The sequence below is a fragment of the Lipotes vexillifer genome, unplaced genomic scaffold (genome assembly GCF_000442215.2).
Source record: "Lipotes vexillifer unplaced genomic scaffold, Lipotes_vexillifer_v1.1 scaffold238, whole genome shotgun sequence".
Classification (NCBI taxonomy): Eukaryota; Metazoa; Chordata; class Mammalia; order Artiodactyla; family Lipotidae; genus Lipotes; species Lipotes vexillifer.
The window spans coordinates 2,353,982-2,374,393 of record NW_006785665.1 but is presented as its reverse complement, the minus strand read 5'-3'; the positions used below and the strand labels follow the sequence as shown (position 1 = coordinate 2,374,393).

The 20,412-nt window shown below is 38.1% G+C and overlaps 1 protein-coding gene across 1 annotated transcript in view; it reads right to left on the bottom strand.

Moving 5' to 3' along the window:
- Positions 1–20,412, bottom strand: part of ASH1L (ASH1 like histone lysine methyltransferase) — a 217,146-nt gene that overhangs the window by 46,252 nt on the left and 150,482 nt on the right. Inside the window, exon 8 of the mRNA XM_007457931.1 lies at positions 1,045–1,118. Coding sequence (XP_007457993.1) covers positions 1,045–1,118 — 74 coding nt within the window. The remainder of the gene's footprint in view (positions 1–1,044; positions 1,119–20,412) is intronic.

Here is a 20,412-nt window from a genome sequence, read left to right as displayed (position 1 = left end):
GGGAAACACATTTCACGTTTTAATTAAGTCAATTAATTTAGTGAACAAAGGGGAGATAGTAGGCAGAATAATGGCGCTTTCATACTGCAATAAAGAATGCATTAAGGAAGAAAATGTATTAGGTCAGTCGGTCAGTGTTTTGCCATAGAAGACAGTAACCCCCCCCCCCAAAAAAAGGCAACTTGGTTTAAGCTAGAGTGTACTAATCTCTAATAATCATCCCACCATCATTTTTCAGTCGGTATAGATTCAAAACACTATCTCCTTCATTGTTATGAACTCTCTGAGACAAATATCTAACATACTGATCCTCGTAGAATTCAAGAGAGGCCACCAGAGAAGAGAATGTAGATGGGAATGTTCATTGCTTTTGGCTTTCCAAAGTCAAACTTTGGTGGAATTCTGGCAAAACTCAGGAGCCTATTTACCTCATTTGCATGACGACTTCCCAATGGTTGTTCTCAATATGGATTCTGGGGGCTTTAGCTTAATATAAAAATAACTGGGGGAAACTCTGCAATTAGGTAAGCAAGAGAGAAAAACAGCACCTTCCCATTTTTAGTTCCCAATATATTTAAGTATCTTTTAAAAGTACAAGAGTGTTAAATATTTTCCCTGTTTCTTTTGGTAGAAGACTCTCTTTTATATGTGAAAAATAAATTCCAAACTGATGGGAAGGAGCCAACAAAAATAAAGCCTGAAATTTCTTAGCACTGCTGGCAGTACATCTAAATTCCCTTGAGACCTGCATCAAACAGGATTCTTACAGAACAGAATCTTTGCCACCAAAATAAAAGTCCAGAATAATAACAGAAGGTTTCCTAAGGAAGCAGGAACTTAATGCTATTTTGAAATATGAATAAAGGCAAAGAGGTCACATTAAATATGGATGCAAATTCATTTTTCTTAGTCTCTAACATTCACAGGGACACTTCTCTATACTTCCTAAGATGAGAGCATAACAAGGAGGCAGAGAAAAAGACTTGCACCGCCCTTTCTCCCGTTTACCACTTATGAATGAAACATGGTAAGATACGCTCATACCTGATTATGTTTCCACTGCCAAAGGATGTCATAGGGAAGCTGAAAATCAATTCGCTTTTGCCTTAGGTATTTTCCTGAAACAAAAAAATACTATCAATTTCAATATCTAATTTATACAATGGGTCAAATAGCCACAAGATTTAATATGCACTGACTAAAAAAATAAAGATTTAATTTTTAATTTTATGAATTTTCCATCACTAATTTTTAAGTTCAGCTACTCTTTTCCACTGTGCACCATGTGGTATAAGCTAAAGATGTTTTAATAGTAGCTTATATAAAACAACTAGCATAGTAAATTTACTACCAAAAATAGGTCATTATGAAGCAAACTAAATACTAAGAATTGTTCAATCATTAAAATTATTAACCAGAGCATCTGTCATCTATTCTCCTTCATTATGTACATAATCTAAGGTTGACTATAAAAAGAAGTATAAGAGTTTTCTAAAATAGGCAACCCTGAATTTAAATAGCTCAAGAGTATTTACATGCAAATTTATGATCTGTTAACATTTTTTCCTACCTACTGAAATACTACTTTTAAAAGCCAATTTTAGAGCCCTTTTCTACCTTAAAGACGTCCTTTCAATTTCTTTACTCTGTATCTTTCTGTTCGTGAAGGACTATAATGCTCAACTCATTTCTTGCAGGACTTAGACTTTTCCTTGTTATCTGGATTTTTGCCCTATCATGGTCTCCAGACCAGCAGTTCTCAAAGATTGCTCTGCTTACCCCAAGGGATCCGAGAGGTCAAAACTATTTTAATAACACTCTAAGATATTATATGCATTTTTGTTGTGCTGACATTTATACTAATGGAGTAAAAGAATGGTGGGTAAAACTGCAGTTTTAGTATGAATCAAGGCAAATGGCACAAAACTGTACTAGAATGAAATTAGTAGAAATGAACTATGCCAGCATCATCTAAGAATGCTCTTGATAAAGTAGTAAAAATATTAAATCTTGACCCAAAAACCAAAATCTTTATTCTGCATGACACAATGGAAGTATGCATAAAGCATTTCTGCTGCACAAGGAGGTATGATGGTTATCTTAAGGTAATGCACTTGTGCAAATATTTGAATGGTGAGCTGAACTAGTTGCTTTTTTCATGGAACACCGTTTTTACTTAAAGGAACTGACAGACTGGTTATTCTGACCTAGGAACTGAAAGTAAGTCAAGTGAACTTGTTACTTCAAGAAACCCAATTGTGGACTTCCCTGGTGGCGCAGTGGTTGAGAGTCCACCTGTCGATGCAGGGGACACGGGTTCGTGCCCCGGTCTGGGAAGATGCCACGTGCCGCGGAGCGGCTGGGCCCATGAGCCATGGCTGCTGAGCCTGTGCGTCCGGAGCCTGTGCTCCGCAGCGGGAGAGGCCACAGCAAGTGAGAGGCCCGCGTACCACAAAAAAAAAAAGAGAAAAGAAACCCAATTGAAAATATGTTTCCGATGACAAAATTTAAGTTTGAGTGAACACTGGAATTTTGGAAAACTTGTGTCCATTAACTACCATGAGATTCTCAAGTTTTTTAATACTTAAGTTTTTCTCATGAAATAAGTGGCAATTAACAAATGTGAATTGTTTTGGATACATATAGGAAATGGAAGAGCAATATAATACAGTGAATTAATATTTTTCAGTGACCAATACAGGAAGTGATAAAATCATACATGGGTAAAAAATTCATTTAAATTGCAAGAGAGACCAATGGATTTTAATACTCCACTGATTTCATACTCCAACACTGCAGTGTTAAGGAACAATTACATTTATTGATTAATTTTGCTGCAGTATCAAAGAATATCTACAATTATCTGAATTTATTAAAATCTTCCTCTCTTTTACAACTTTTTACCTATGTGAGGTCAGATTTCTTCATGTATTTAAACCAGAATAACATCACAACAGATTGAAGGCAAAAATAGATGCAGCTGTCCTATATTTAAGCCAGACATTAAGGAGATTCACAAAAATGTAAAATAAAGTCACATTTCTCATTAAAAAAATTGGGGGGGAAAGTTATTACCACATCCAGACTAAAATGAAAGCATAATAAACTTGTCCTCAAAAAAAAAAGGGTGTGTGTGTTATTTTCATAAAAATGTGATTTGTTATATGCAATGAGTTTATTCATTTGACAAATCTGATGATATAGCAGCATGGATTACAGGTATATCTAAGGGGAAATAACTTATGGAGGTAGGGTAACATAACAAGTTTCTGTCTGGGGTTACATCTGGTAGAAGACTGGAGTCCACCTGATGATAGGGAACCAAAGCTGAATGTATAACTACAAAGTCTGTAATGAAAAAGTGTAAACAACTTAAAGGTTTATCAACAAGGAAGTAAACTTTGGTACATTTAAATAATGAATATGCAGCTACTAAAACGAAATGAGGTATATACTTACTCATATGAAAACATTCTCCAAGTTGCAGAATAATATTATATATAGCAAGGGCTGATTTTTAAAAATACTTTAAAAAAACCCCATTAAATAGCTATATATGGTGGGGGCTGTCTAGGAAAGGGCATGAGGGAACTTTCTGGGGTGATGATAATGTTCTTGAGAAGGGTCTGGGTTACAGAGGTGTATGAAAATTTTAAAAAACTGAGCAAAAGTACATTTAAGATTTGTGCATTTTATTTTTTAAAAAATTATATAACCTAACTAGCTATTGATGTTACTCTGAGAAGACTGATTGATTTATAATTTTTAAAATAAATTTATTTTATTTTAGGCTGCATTGGGTCTTCGTTGCTGCACGCAGGCCCTTCTCTGGTTGCGGCGAGCAGGGGCTACTCTTCGTTGAGGTGCACAGGCTTCTCACTGTGGTGGCTTCTCTTGTTGTGGAGCACAGGCTCTAGGCGTGCGGGCTTCAGCAGTTGTGGCTCACAGGCGCTACAGTGCAGGTTCAATAGTTGTGGTGCACGGGCTTAGTAGCTCCGCGTCATGTGGGATCTTCCCGGACCAGAGCTCGAACCGGTGTTCACTGCATTGGCAGGTGGATTCTTTTTTTTTTTTAATTCATATACATTTTTTATTGTAGACATCTTTTTATGCTTCTATGAGATCTTAGGAACAGAATTTCTCATCATTTTAAAAAACTTTTCTTACTAGAAAAATTATACATGTTTGCTACAGAAAACAAGCAAATAACAGGACAAAATAAAAGACTCTTAAGTCATAATGTTGCACCTATATTTTGTAATTTACTTTTTCCATTTAAATATCATAATGCACTTTTCATTCTAATAGATGCTCTCTTATATATAATGGTTACATGAAATAGATGTACCCATAATTTACTTTTTGGTATAATGTTTGCAGAGTTCACTATTACAAACAGCACTTTGATAAACATCTTTGTTGCTAAATGTCTATGGGCCAGTTTTCATTACCTTGTTAGGATAAATTCCAGAATTGCTGTGTTGTAGGGCACACAGATTTTAAAGATTTTTTGATACATACTGCCTTTTTGCATACTGTAGGGAATCTCGAATACAAGAAGATTCTTCTCAAACCATTGGAGAAATTTTTCCTGGAAATGAATGAATTTTTCCTTTCTCGGCAATCTGCTTTACTGCTGTGCAGAATGTGTTCAGAGCAGTGTCTCCAACATCCTTGAATGTCTCATTCTTTCCATAACAGATGCTTTTCTTCTGGATTGGATTAAGAGTTCCTCAGTTGCAGATACTAATGTCTCTCTTGATTTTTTTTCCCCATGCCTGATGGAAAGCAGGGGAAACTTTGGGAGAAGATCCAGTCACTGACTTTATTGAGGGATGAGTGTGATGCAGAAATAGAACGGCCAAAGATGGCTGCCAGTGAAGGGAACGTTCCACCTATGATCCCTGTAAATTCAAGAGATGGTCAGGGTGGTTTTCCATTCTGCAAACTCTTCACTTGTTAGTTGTTTCCTCATTTTGCCATCGTGCTGGTCTTGGAGAGGGCAGGCTGATTCTTAACGACTGAGCCACCAGAGAAGCCCTATTTTCTTTTAAAAATTATATAACCTAACTAGCTATTGATGTCACTCTGAGAAGACTGATTGATTGATTGACTGATGCATGCATGCATGCTGCATTGGGTCTTCATTGCTGTGCCCAGGCTTTCTCTAATTGTGGTGAGCGGGAGGCTACTCTTCGTTGCAGTGTGCGGGCTTCTCATTGCGGTGGCTTCTCTTGTTGTGGAGCATGGGCTCTAGGCGCATGGGCTTCTGTAGCTGTGGCATGTGGGCTCAGTAGTTGTGGATCTCGCGCTCTAGAGCACAGGCTCAGTAGTTGTAGCGCACGGGCTTAGTTGCTCCGTGGCATGTGGGATCTTCCTGGACCAGGGCTTGAACCCGTGTCTCCTGCACTGGCACATGGATTCTTAACCACTGCACCACCAGAGAAGCCCTGTGCATTTTACTGATGGTAAATTCACCTCAAAAGAAAAACCCTATAAGCAAATACTGAGATCTTGATTCTGATATGATGAAATATTTATGGGGGAAGTATATCAATTTACTTTGCAGCATGTCTAAAAATAGAATGGAATAAAAGATGGATAAATATATGATAAATCAGTCAAATATTAATGAAAAAAATCTAGGTGATGGGATATTTTGTGTTTAGTTTTTTCAAACCTCTCTATGCTGAAAAATTTCATAATAAAGTGTTGGAAAAACCCGGCTATATGTATATAGGAAAAAGTTTGAAAGGGTATATGGTAAACTATTATATTTCTGGGAAGGGGAACTTTATCTTTTAATTCACATCTTTCTACATTAAAAGGAATATTTACGAGTATGTACTGTTTCTAACAACAATAAAATAACAATTTTTTTTAAAGTCAAAATTGCTTCTCAGAAGACAGGACAAACCCCTTAATGTAAAGGGTTAACTCCTTTCTTAATGTGTTTTCTGTAGAGAAGAGGGTGTAAAAGAATGAAGGAGTAGACAGTAAGTTCTGAATTTTTAAAAAGAATACTTTTCTTTCTCTTTCTAGGAAAGAAAGCATCCATTATCCACTTCAATTAACTTTAAAGACAGAATTTTCCCCAGTGCCCAGCATCTTGAGTTCTCCTACCAACATCTCCACAGATGTTACGTTGCTTTTCCTGGCATTATTTGTTATTTCTCCTCTCTAATCCATATATTAAGAGTTGAGGAAAAAAATGATGGGTCAGTCTTTCCTTTCCTCTAACATTTCTGAAACCAGACCTAGGTAATTCATTTTTAGTGAGACTCACCTAAAGAGATCTCCTTGTCAAATCCTGCTGGAGATGATACCTCAGAGGAACCTATTCAGGAGTTCCTCATTTGGAAAAATTATTCTTTGAGCTAATCCTCATTTTTACTTTTTTAAAAAAAAATTATTTATTTTTGGCTGTGTTGGGTCTCCGTTTCTGTGTGAGGGCTTTCTCTAGTTGCGGCAAGCGGGGGCCACTCTTTGTCGCGGTGCATGGGCTTCTCACTATCGTGGCCTCTTGTTGCGGAGCACAGGCTCCAGACGCGCAGGCTCAGTAGTTGTGACTCATGGGCCTAGTTGCTCCGCAGCACGTGGGGTCCTCCCAGACCGGGGCTCGAATCCATGTCCCCTGCATTGGCAGGCAGATTCTCAACCACTGCGCCACCAGGGAAGCCCTCCTCTTTTTTTTTTTTTGCGGTACGCGGGCCTCCCACTGTTGTGGCCTCTCCCGTTGCGGAGCACAGGCTCCGGACGCGCAGGATCAGCGGCCATGGCTCACGGGCCCAGCCGCTCCGCGGCATGTGGGATCTTCCTGGACCAGGGCACGAACCCGTGTCCCCTGCATCGGCAGGCGGACTCTCAACCACTGCGCCACCAAGGAAGCCCCCTCCTCATTTTTAAAATGGGAAAAAAAAATCACTTTCTATCCATCTGAAAATTAGATGAAATCATATCTTTTGTAGGTTTTTAAAATTGTGTGTTGGAGCCTTGAGATCTCAAGTCCTGCCACTGGTCACTAGGAAAGGAGCAGAGAAATCCTTTACTTTTCCCTTTGAAATAAAACTGATTCTGTGGGCAAGAAAGTCATTTCAAGAGGCTACAGAAACTTGTGTTGACCTTGAAATCTAGAAGAGGAGAAGATCCATGATGATTTTCTTGTACAGAATCAATCCTAATATGAAAAGGATATGAACAATAGGAGGAGGAACATCTCCACAAAAGCACTCCATTGTTAATCAGGTAGCTAGGCAAATGAGGAAACCAAAGGAGAGAGAGGTACTTAATAAAAAGGAGAAAGGTAGTAATGGCTTTGCCTTTTTCCAAGATATCTTAAAATCTGACAAAAACGTGGCCTTTTTTGTTTTCTAAACAACAATAAGGTGACTGACCTTCAGAAAAAGTTCAGCTTGTTTATATATAATCTGAGTACTGGGTTACAATATCACTCTACATATAGGTAAGAATTATTTATTGATTCCCATCCCCCCTTTGGAAGAATGTCAGCTCCACAGAGGCACGGATCTCTACCTATTTTGTTTACTGATGTATCCAAAGCATCTAGAAAATTGCCTGATCAAAGAGCAGGTATTAAATATTTTCTGAATGAATGAAAATATATATTCCATGGCATACTTTTTTAAAAAAATTTATTTATTTGGCTGCTTGGGGCCTTAGTTGCAGCAGCATGCGGGATCTCTGTTGTGGCACGTGGGCTCTTCGTAGCCGTGTGCGGGCTTCTCTCTAGTTGTGGCGCGGGGGCTCCAGGGCACGTGGGCTCTGTAGTTGCAGCATGCGGTCTCTCTAGTTGTAGTGCTTGGGCTCTCTAGTTGTGGCTCGCGGGCTCAGTTGCCCCACGGCATGTGGGATATTAGTTCCACGACCAGGGATGGAACCTGCATTGGATTCTTAACCACTGGACCACCAGGGAAGTCCCTACGGTATAAGTTTCGAGGTATTCCACTAGTTGTTCTCTTTTAACCCTACTAAGCAGTATCACCACCTTCCCCCAGTTTCTTGAATTCTGCTCTTCCTAAGCACAATTTCTCTCCTTTTTTTTTTTTTGGCTTGTTATGCTAATTAATTTTCCTCCAGTTTTACTGAGATTTAATTGAGATATATCACTATATAAGTTTAAGGTGTAGAGCATAATGGTTTGAGTTACATATACTGTGAAATGATTACAGCTATACATTTATTTAGCATCATCATCTCTTATAGATACAATCAAAAGAGAAAGCAAAAAAAAAGAAAAAAAATTTTTTTCTTGTGATGAGAACACTTAGAATTTACTTACTCTCTTAACAATTTCATATATATCATACAGCAGTGTTAACTATAGCTGTGCTGTAGATTATATCCCTAGTATTTATTTATCTTGTAACTGGGAATTTGTACCTTTTGACCACTTACTCCCCTTCCCCTGATCCCTCTGGTAACCACACATAATCTGATCCCCTTTTCTATTACACACACACACATACACACACACAAGTGTGCAGAGATGTTTTTAGATTCCATATATAAGTGAGATCATACAATATTTGTCTTTCTCTTTCTGACTTATTTCTCTTAGCATAATGCCCTCAAGGTCCATCCATGTTGTTGCAAATTGCAGGATTTCCTCATTTGTTATTTTTTATGGCTGAATAATATTCCATCGAATGTACACGTGTGTGTGTGTACTGTAGTATGATATACATACTTTATCCATTCATCCCTTGATGGACACTTAGGTTGTTTTCATGTCTTGGCTGTTATAAATAATGCTGCTATTAACATGGGTGTGCAGGTATCTTTTCGAGTTAGTGTTTTCATTTCCTTTGGATATATTCCCAGAAGTGAAATTGCTGGATTATATCACAGTTCTATTTTTTAAATAATTAATTAATTAATTTGGCTGCACTGGCACTTATTTAGTTGCGGCACTCGGGATCTCCACTGCCAGTGTGGGATCTTTGTTGAGGCATGTGGGATCTTTTAGGTGTGACATGCAGAATCTTTAGTTGCAGCATGTGAACTCTTAGTTTCAGCATGTGGGATGTAGTTCCCTGACCAGGACCAAACCCAAGCCCCCTGCATTGGAAGCGTGGAGTCTTAACCACTGAACCACCAGGAAGTCCCTGGTAGTTCTATTTTTAATTTTTTTTTGCTGCATCACGCAGCATGCAGGATCTTAGTTCCCTGACCAGGGATTGAACCTGTGCCCCCTGCAGTGGAAGTGTGGATTATTTATTTATTTTTTATTTATTTATTTTTGGGGGCTGTGTTTGGGGTTGTGTGTCTTAGGTGCAGCATGCGGGATCTTTCATTGTGGCGCGTGGGTTCCTCTCTAGTTGTGGCATGTGGGTTTTCTCTCTCTAGTTGTGGTGTGCAGGCTCCAGGGTGCGTGGGCTCTGTAGTTTGCGGCATGAAGGCTCTCTCGTTGAGGTGCGTGGGCTCAGTAGTCATGGAGCGTGGGCTTAGTTTCCCTTCGGCATGTGGGATGTTAGCTCCCTGACCAGGGATTGAACCTGCGTCCCCTGCATTGGAAGGTGGATTCTTTACCACTGGACCACCAGGGAAGTCCTGGAAGTGTGGATTCTTAACCACTGGACTGCTGGGGAGGTCCCTATTTTTAATTTTTTGAGGATCCTCCATACTGTTTTCCAAAATGCCTGTACCAACACAATTTCTTAAATACAACCAGCTCCCTCACACTTTTATATTCTCATGTATCATTCTTCTCACTTCAAATTAAAACCTCTCCACCAAACTCTGTCCTTTGCCTCATTCTTAACCTTACCTAAAAATCTGTAATTTTAACATAGCTATTGTAAACAACCACATTCAACCCAGATTGCTAGAGTTGCTATCTCCGATAAGGTAGTTAATGTAATTAAAATTATCCTTTGTTGTTTATATAGTTGGTGGTTTTCTCTATCCATGTAATAAAGATATTCTCCAATTTATCAAATATATAAGAAGGAATTAATATTCAGTATATATAACTAAGCTCAAGAACAAAACACAAATGACTCAATTCAAAAATGGACAAGGACTTGGGAATTCCCAGGCAGTCCAGTTGATAGGACTCGGCACTTTCAGTGCTGTGGGCCCGGGTTCAATCCTGATTGGTGAACTAAGATTTTAAGATCTTGCAAGCTGTGTGGTGCAGCCAAAAAAAAAAAAAAAAAGGAAATCTACAGATTCAATTCAATCCCTATCAAATTACCAATGGCCTTTTTCACAGAAGTAGATGAAAAAAATCTTAAAATCTGTATGGAGACACAAAAGACCTTGAATAGCCAAAGCAATCTTTTTTTTTTTTTTTTAAATTCACTTATTTTTGGCTGCATTGGGTCTTGGTTGCTGCGCTCGGCTTTCTCTAGTTGTGGCGAGCAGGGGCTACTCTTCATTGCGATGTGTGGGCTTCTCATTGCCATGGCTTCTCTTGTTGCAGAGCATGGGATCTAGGCACGTGGGCTTCAGTAGTTGGGGCGCAAGGGCTCTAGTAGTTGTGGCTCACAGGCTCTAGAGCGCAGGCTCAGTAGTTGTGGTGCACGGGCTTAGTTGCTCCGTGACATGCAGAATCTTCCCAAAGCAGGGCTCGAACCCGTGTCCCCTACATTGGCAGGTGGATTCTTAACCACTGCGCCACCAAGGAAGCCCAGCCAAAGCAATCTTGAAAAAGAAAAATGGAGCTGGAGGAACCAGGTTCCCTGACTTCAGACTATACTATAAAGCTACAGTCATCAAAACAGTACAGTACTGGCACAAAAACAGAAATATTGATCAATGGAATAGGATAGAAAGCCCAGAAATAACCCCACGCATCTATGGTCAATTAATCTATGACAAAGGAGGCAAATACAATGAAGAAAAGACAGTCTTTTCAATAAATGGGGCTAGGAGGGCTTCCCTGGTGGCGCAGTGGTTGAGAGTCCGCCTGCTGATGCAGGGGACGCGGGTTCGTGCCCCGGTCTGGGAGGATCCCACGTGCCGTGGAGCGGCTGGGCCTGTGAGCTGTGGCCGCTGGGCCTGCGCATCCGCAGCCTGTGCTCCGCAACAGGAGAGGCCACAGCAGTGAGAGGCCCGCGTACCGCCAAAAAAAAATAAAAATAAAAAAAATAAATGGTGCTAGGAAAACCAGACAGCTACATGTAAAAAAATGAAACTAGAACATTCTTTAACACCATACACAAAAGTTAACTCAAAATGGATTAAAGACCTAAATGTAAGACCGGATACTATACAACTCTTAGAGGAAAACATAGGCAGAATACTCTTTGACATAAATCACAGCAATGTTTTTCTCTTTTTTTAAATTAATTTTTATTGGAGTATGGTTGCTTGCAATATATTTTTCAATCCATCTCCCAGAGTAATGGAAATAAAAACAAAAATAAACAAATGGGACCTAATTAAACTTAAAAGCTTTTGCACAGCAAAGGAAACCACAAACAAAACAAAAAGACAACCCACAGAATGGGAGGAAATATTCACAAATGATGTGACCAACAAGGGATTAGTGTTCAAAATTTACAAAGAGCACACGTGGCTCAATATCCAAAAAACAAACAACCCAATCAAAAAGTGGGCAGAAGACCTAAACAGACATTTCTCCAAAGAAGACATACAGATGGTCAAGAGGCACATGAAAAGATGCTCAACATCGCTAATTATGAGAGAAATGCAAATCAACACTACAGTGAGATATCACCCCACATGGTCAGAATGGCCATCATCAAAAAATCTACAAACGATAAATGCTGGAGAGGGCATGGAGAAAAGGGAACCCTCCCACACTGTTGGTGGGAATGTAAACTGGTACAGCCACTATGAAGAACAGTGTGGAGGTTCCTTAAGAAAACTAAAAATAGGGCTTCCCTGGTGGCGCAGTGGTTGGGAGTCCGCCTGCCGATGCAGGGGACACGGGTTCGTGCCCTGGTCCGGGAGGATCCTGCGTGCTGCGGAGCGGCTGGGCCCGTGAGCCATGGCCGCTGGGCCTGCGCGTCCGGAGCCTGTGCTCCGCAGCGGGAGAGGCCACAGCAGTGAGAGGCCTGCGTACCGCAAAAAAAAAAAAAAAAAAGCTAAAAAGAGAGCTACCATATAATCCAGCAATCCCACTCCTGGGCATATATCTGGTGAAAAACATGGTTTGAAAGGATACATGCACCCCAGTGTTCACTGCAGCACTGTTTACAACAGCTGACACATGAAAGCAACCTAAATGTCCACTGACAGATGAATGGATAAAGAAGATGTGGTACATATATATAATGGAATATCAGTCATTAAAAAGAATGAAATAATGCCACTTGTAGCAACATGGATGGACCTGGAGATTATCATACTAAGTGAAGCAAGTCAGACAGAGAAAGAAAAATATCATATGATATCGCTTACATGCAGAATCTAAAAAAAAAAAAAAAAATACAAATGAACTTATTTACATAACAGAAACAGACTCAAAAACTCAGAGAATAAACTTATGGTTACCAGGGGAGAAGCGTGAGGGGGAGGGATAGATTGGGAGTTTGGGATTGACATGTACACACTGCTATATTTAAAACAGATAACCAAAAAGGACCTACTGTTAAAAAAAAAAAAAAAAAACAAATGAATTTATTTACATAACAGAAACAAACTCAAAAACTCAGAGAATAAACTTATGGTTACCAGGGGAGAAGCGTGAGGGGGAGGGATAGATTGGGAGTTTGGGATTGACATGTACACACTGCTATATTTAAAACAGATAACCAAAAAGGACCTACTGTTAAAAAAAAAAAAAAAAGACAAGGACTTGAGTAGACATTTCAGTAAAGAAGATCTACAAATGGCCAATAAGTACATAAAGAGATGTTCAACAACACTAATCATTAGGGAAATGAAAATCAAAACCACAACGAGATACTGCTTCACACCTGTTAGTATGGCTATTACGGAAAAAAACAGAAAATGACAAGTATTACCAAGGATGTAGAGAAACTGAACTCTTAAGATTTGCTGGTGGGGTTGTAAAGTGGTACAGTCTGTAGATGTACCATATGATAAAGCAATTACACTTCTGGGTACACACATAAAAGAATTGAAACCGGGGGTCCTCAACAGAGAATTCTGTAAGCCAAATATAGCAGTATTATTCACAATTGCAAAAAAGTGAAAACATTAGAAAATGTCCATTGACAGACGAATGGATAAACAAAATGTGTGCGTATGTATACATACACACACACAAAGGAATACTATCCACCATTAAAAAGAAATGAAATTCTCATATATGCTGCAAAATGGAAGAACCTTATGTTAACATAAAGACATTATGTTAAGTGAAATCAGGAAGACACAAAAGGACAAATATTGTTGTTAAGATTTCGCCTATATGAGGTACCTATAATAGTCAAATCATAGAGCTAGAAAGAAGAACAGTGGTTATCAGAGGCTGGGGGAAGGGGACAATAGGAAATTGTTATTTAATGGGTACAGAGTTTCAGTTTGGGATGATGAAAAAGTTCTAGAAATGCACAGGGGTGATGGTTGCACAACAGCGTGAATGTACTTAGTGCCACTGAACCTTATACTTAAAAATGGTCAAAATGCAAAATTTAAGTTATGTATATTTTACCTCAAGTTAAAATTAATAATGTAATATACCAAAACCACTGTGTGCTTTAAAATGGGTGAATTGTGCCTCAATAAGCTGTTAAAAAAAGAAGTACAACCGTGTTAAAATTTTTTGCTTCATCCATTAAACAATTACTTAGAAAGGCTCAAAAGGGGAAGGAAAGCCTATTGTAAATGCCCATATTTTTGCTTACTGTATTCTTTCTGCATTCCTGATGTTCCAAAGTTCCTTCTTTTATTTCTTTCTGTTTAGAGAACTTCCTTTACCCATAGGATAGATTTGCTGGCAACAAACCTAAGAATCCTTTACTTCTTTCAACTCCTGAAAGAAGGATATTTTCATTGGGTATAGGATTCTGGTTTGACAGTTCTTCTTTCAGTACTTGAAAAATGTGCCACTTACATGAACTCAGACGTGATATCCACTGTCATTTGATTTGTTTTACCCCTATGGATATGGAGTCATTTCTCTCTCATTGTTTTAAAATTGTTTTGTCTTTAGTATGCTGAAGTTTGATCATGTGTCTCAGCATGGATTTCTTTGACTATATATATACCCTGTTCCAGGTTTGCTCATCTTCTTGAATCAGAAGGTTTATGTCTTCTGCCAAATTTGCAAAGTTTTCAAGACATTATTTACTCAAGTACTTTTTAAATCTCTACCTTCTTTCTTTTCTCCTTCCAGGACACCAAGAACATAAATATTAGCTCTTTCGTCATGGTCCCATAGCCTCTGGTTTGTTTGTTTTTTTAAATGTCTATTTTCTCTTTTGTTCAGATTGGGTAATACTTGTAACACTCCATCACCTACTTCACTGATTCTTTCCTGTATATCTTTCATTCTGCTGTTGAGTCTATCCCCAAGCTTTTAATTTCAGCTACTGCATCTTTCAATTCTAAAAATTATATTTGTTTTTCCTATTTTTCATTTCTTTGCCAAGGCTTTCTATCTTTTTATGTTTTAAGTATGTTTATAACTGCTTGTTGAAGTGTCTTTTTAAAATCATAATTGCTGTAAAATCTGTCAGATAATTCTAACATCTTGGTGTTGGCATACATTGATGCCTTTTAAAATTCAGTTTGAGATCTCCCAGGTTCTTGGTATGACAAATGATTTTCAATTCAAACCTAGACATTTTTGTATTATGTTATGAGATTTTGGGATTTTATATGTACCTTCTGCCCCTAAGCATGCATAGCCTACCCTATTATCAACATCCTCCACCAGAGCTGTACATTTGTTAACAACTGAAGAACATATACTGACATATCATTATCACTCAAAGTCCACAGTTTACATTAATATCTTAGTATTGCATATTCTATGGCTTTGAACAAATGTATAATGATATGTATTCACCATTAAGATATCATAATAGTTTCATTGCCCTAAAAATCCTCTGTGCTCTGTAGATTCATCCTTCCTTCCCCTCAAACCACTGGCAATCACTGATCTTATAATTGTCTCCACAGTTTTGCCTTCCAGAATGTCATTTAGTTGGAATCATACAGTATGTAGCCTTTTCAGATTGGCTTCTTTCATTCAGTACTATGAATTTAAAATTCTTCACTGTCTTTTCATGGCTTGATAGCTATTTCTTTTCAGTGCTGAATAATATTCCACTGTCTCAATGTACCACAGTTTATCCATTCACTTACTGAAAGACATCTTGGTTGCTTTCAAGTTTTGGCAATTATGAATAAAGCTGCTTTAAATATCTGTGTGCAGGTTACCGCACAGACTTAAAATTTCAACTTCTTTGGGTAAATACCAAGGAGTTCAATTGTTGGAGTGTATGGTAGGAGTATGTTTAGTTTTTTAATACAATTGATTTTTATATACTGATTTTTTTCCCCCAGTAGCCTTGCTACTAGTTGTAGTAACTTTTTAGTGCATCTCTTTGGATTTTCTACATACATGATCATGTTATTTGCAAACAGAAAGTTTTGACTTTTTCCTTCCTGATCTTTATGACTTTTATTCATTTTCTTGCCTTATTGCACTGGTAGAACATCCAGAATAATGCTGAAAATAAGTAAATAGAATGAACATTTTTACCTTCTTTCCAATTTTAGAAGGAAGCATTCAATATCCTATCATTAAGTATGATCTGCTTTTTATTCAATGTAATAACACTGAGGAAATTCCTTTCTAGTTCTAAGAGTTTATAATCAACTTTGTTCTGTAGTTGTTTTTTTCAACTAAAGTCTTTGTCAGGTTTTCTATCAGGGTTACACTAAGCTTATGAAATGAGTTGAGAATTGTTTCTCCCCTACTTTCACAAAGTGTTTGTGTTAAGACTGGTGTTATTTGTTTCTCAAATATATATAAGAGTTCACAAGGGAAAACCGTTTAGTTCCGGAACGTTTTTTTTTTTTTGGCTGCATTGGGTGTTTGTTGCTGTGCTCGGGCTTTCTTTAGTTTGGAGAGTGGGGGCTACTCTTCCTTGCAGTGCATGGGCTTCTCATTGCAGTGGCTTCTCCTGTTGCACAGCACGGGCTTTAGGCACACGGGCTTCAGTAGTTGTGGCACGCAGGCTCAGGAGTTGTGGTGCGCAGACTTAGCTGTTCTGCAGCATGTGAGATCTTCCCGGACCAGGGCTCGAACCCGTGTACCCTGCATTGGCAGGTGGATTCTTAACCACTGCGCCACCAGGGAAGCACCAGTTCTGGAATTTTTCATGTGAAAGATTTAGTAAGGAACTCAATTTCTTTAAACAATTATAGGATATTCAGATGTTTAATTTCATTTATAAGTTGTATTTTGTAAGGAATTTGCCCATTTCATATATTGTTAAACGTATTGGCATAAAGTTATTTATATTATTAGCCTCTTAATGACTATAGAACCATTAGTATGGATACTGGTAAATTGTGTTACCTCTTCCTTTGTCTTGATCAGTGCAGCGAGAGGTTATTAATTTTGTTGCTATTTTCAAATCTTTGTTCCCTTATTGTCTGTTTAATATTTTACTGATTGCTGTTTGTTATCATCTATCAGTTTTCTAGAAATAAGTGGGATGGCTTTACTCTTCTCATTGACATTGAGTACAGTCAGTCCTCCATATCTGTGGGTTCTAGGCATCTATGGATTCAACCAAACTTGGATCAAAAATAAAATTTAAAAAATTCCAGAAAATTCCAAAAAGTAAAACTTGAATTTGCCCAGTGCTGGTAACTATACACACAGCATTATAAGTAATCTAGAGATGATTAAAAGTCTACAGGAGGATGTGTGTAGGTTATATGCAAATACTACACCATTTTATATAAGGGACTTGAACATCCTTGGATTTTAATAACTGAGGAGGCTCCTGGAACCAATACCCCATGGATACAGAGAGACAACTTTACTTGGTCACAGTAAACCAAGGGGAGGGGGTATCCACTCTGTGTTAATTATTTCAAAATAAGTATCATTTTATCCTCACAACTCAGGTTGGAAAGAGTCTCAATATATAGGTGAAGATGCTGAGATGTAGAGTAGATAATTAACTTGTTCAAGATCACTTAGCTACAAGAGTGTGAAATGAAAAGAGGAGTCTCTTGTGTTTGATTCCAAGGTGTGTTGAGGGTCCCCAAGACCATCTTCAGGTCTGGTGACTCACAGGACTCAGCATATAGTCAGACTCATGGCTATACTTTAGTATAGCAAAAAGACACAAAGCAAAATCCATAAAGAGAAAAAATAGATTGGGCAAAATCTGGAGGGAACCAGGCACAAGTTTACAAAAGTTCTCTCCCAGTAGAGTCATGCAAGATGCAATCTTTGGCAATGTACTGTGACAATACGTGTAAAATGTTGGCTATCAAGAGAGCTCATTAGAAACTCAGCACCCAAGGTTTTAATTGGTGGCTGGTCATTTAGGTACCCTCTACCTAGGATGTACCAAAATTACATTCTCTTAGAATGAAACCAAGTGTTCAGCAGAACCATACAGTTTATACATGGTAGGCACAGTAAGACTCTCTTACCATCTAGGGAAAGTTTTACAATAGAGGGAACTGTTTACTATTCAAGTTTCCAGATGCCAGCTAATGGCCAACCTTGCAAGCAGGACTTTCTAAGAATAGAAGTCTTAGGTCTGCTATTTTAATTCTTTTCTGCACATAGGGCCTATGTTCTTTCCACTGTATCAGGAAAAGCAGTCAAGATTTGGCCTAAGTCTGAATGACTTGTAGGGGCAAATGACAAAAGCTATGTTGAGAAGGATTCTGAATTCTTTTCTGAGCTCAGCAGAAAAGGGTATCACGATATATTTCACAACAACTCTCAGAGTAAAAAGGAGGGCCTACATACTAAGTAATGGATTCTTGCTGACTGATAAGTCTACTGCAAAAACAGCTTCAATTCAGTAATTACCAGTTATTGAATGATTACTGTGTTAGGTACTTGCTAAGTATTTTACATGCATTATTTTATTTAATATTCATACTAATTTCTATTTTACACTAAACAATTTGAGGCCTTGAGATGTGTCAAGTTGCCCAGGATCACACAGCTAGTAATTGTTGGAGGTGGAATTTGACTCAAGGCCTAACTGATGCCAGAAGCCAAATGTGAAAGCCTATTCATTTTTTTTGCTCACACTCCCCAGAAGATTTTTGAAAAACTATGAATCCCCTTATGCATTTTCATTCTTTTTTTTTTTTTTCCTTTGCAGTACGCGGGCCTCTCACTGTTGTGGCCTCTCCCGTCGCGGAGCACAGGCTCCGGACGCGCAGGCTCAGCGGCCGTGGCTCACAGGGCCCAGCCGCTCCGCGGCATGTGGGATCTTCCCCGACCGGGGCACGAACCCGTGTCCCCTGCATCGGCAGGCGGACTCTCAACCACTGAGCCACCAGGGAAGCCCTCCCTTATGCATTTTTAAATGTAAAGTTTAAACAGTTGCAAATGATGTAATATTTGGTTATAGCGTTTAAAAATGATGAAACTGCATACCATAAGGATTTAATACTTATCACTATTCATTAAAAAAGGAATACTCTCTTCTTAAACATTTAGAAAATTAAATCATTTCTTTTTATCCTTGAACATTATTTCTATTTCACTTATTCTGGGGAATTTTATCTTAATATTATATGTTTTTTACGCTTGAAATTCTTTTATTGAACAATCTATCCTCCTACTCTACAAAAAAGTGTTTAACACTAAAAGTAGCTGTGAACATAAAGCTCAAAGCATTAAAATTTTTCTTTTGCATTGTATAATCACTGTAATCTTTATAAATATATGCCTGATCAAACCAACATAAATATAATATACATTTTCAAAATTACAGCTTTATTGGGGCAAAATTCACATACCATAAAATTCAACTTTTTAAAATGTACTATTTAGTGGGTTTTAGTATATGGAGTGTGTAGCCATCACTACAGGATGGTTAATTTTATGTGTCAACTTGGCTGGATCACAGTACCCAGATATTTGGTTAAACACGATTCTAGATGTGTCTGTCAAAGTATTTTTTAGATGAGATTAACATGCAAATCAAAAGATTCCGAGGAAAGCAGATTATTCTCCATAATGTGGGTAGAATTCATCCAATCAGCTGAAGGCCTCAAAAGAATAAAGACTGACCTCCACAGAGTGAATTCTGTCAGTAGACTGCCTTCAGACTCCTTGAGCTGCAAGATCAACTTTTTCCTGGGTCTCCATGCTGCCAGCCTACCTTGCAGATTTTGGACTTGCTAGCCTCCACAACTGCGTAAGCCAAGTCCTTGAAATAAACCTTTCTCCCTATATATCTTATTGGTTGTTTCCTTGGAGACCTCTGACTAATATAATCAACATTATTTGGGAACATTTTCATCATCCCCAAAAGAAACCTTGAACCCATTAGCAGTCACTCCACATTCTCCCCTACCCCCAGTCCCTGGAAACCATTCATCTACTTTGTGTTTCTATGTATTTGCCTATTCTGGACATTTCATATAAAAGGAATCATAAAACACGTGGTGTTTTGTGACTGTCTTCTTTCACAAAGCATAATGTTTTCATGGTTCACCCATGTTATCACATGTCTCAGTACTTAATTTCTTGTTATTGCCCAATAACATTCCACTATGCAGATATATCACATTTTGTTTACACACGGCATGTGGGATTCCAGTTCCCTGACCAGGGATCATACACCCCTCCCCCCACCCCAAGTGGAAGCACAGAATCCTAACCATTGGACCACTAGGGAAGTCCTTTGGATGTATGTTTTCAATTCTTTTGGGTATGTATCTAAGCAGCAATATTGCTAGGTCTTATATTAAATCTGTGATTAACTTGTTGGGAACTACTAAAATGTTTCCCAAAGAGGTTTACACCACTTCACATTCCTACCAGCAATGTATGAGGGTTCCAGTTTCTTCACAACCTCATTAATCCTTTAATTAAAGCCATCCCAGTGGGTGTGAAGTGATAATCTCATTATGGTTTTGATATCCATTTCCCTAATGACTAATGATGTTGAGCATCTTTTCATGTGCTTATTGACCATTTCTATATCTTTTTCTGGAGAAAGATCAATTCAAATCATTTACTCTTGAAAAGATTCTGTTGTCTTTTTATTATTGAATTATAACAGTTCTTTATATATATGGGTTTCTGGATACAAGTCTCTTACTTGATATATGATTTGAAAATGTTGAAAAGATTCTGTTGTCTTTTTATTATTGAATTATAACAGTTCTTTATATATATGGGTTTCTGGATACAAGTCTCTTACTTGATATATGATTTGAAAATGCTTCTCCCTTTCTGTGGGTTGTTTCAGCTTCTTGATGGTGTTCTTTTTTTTTTTTTTTTTGCGG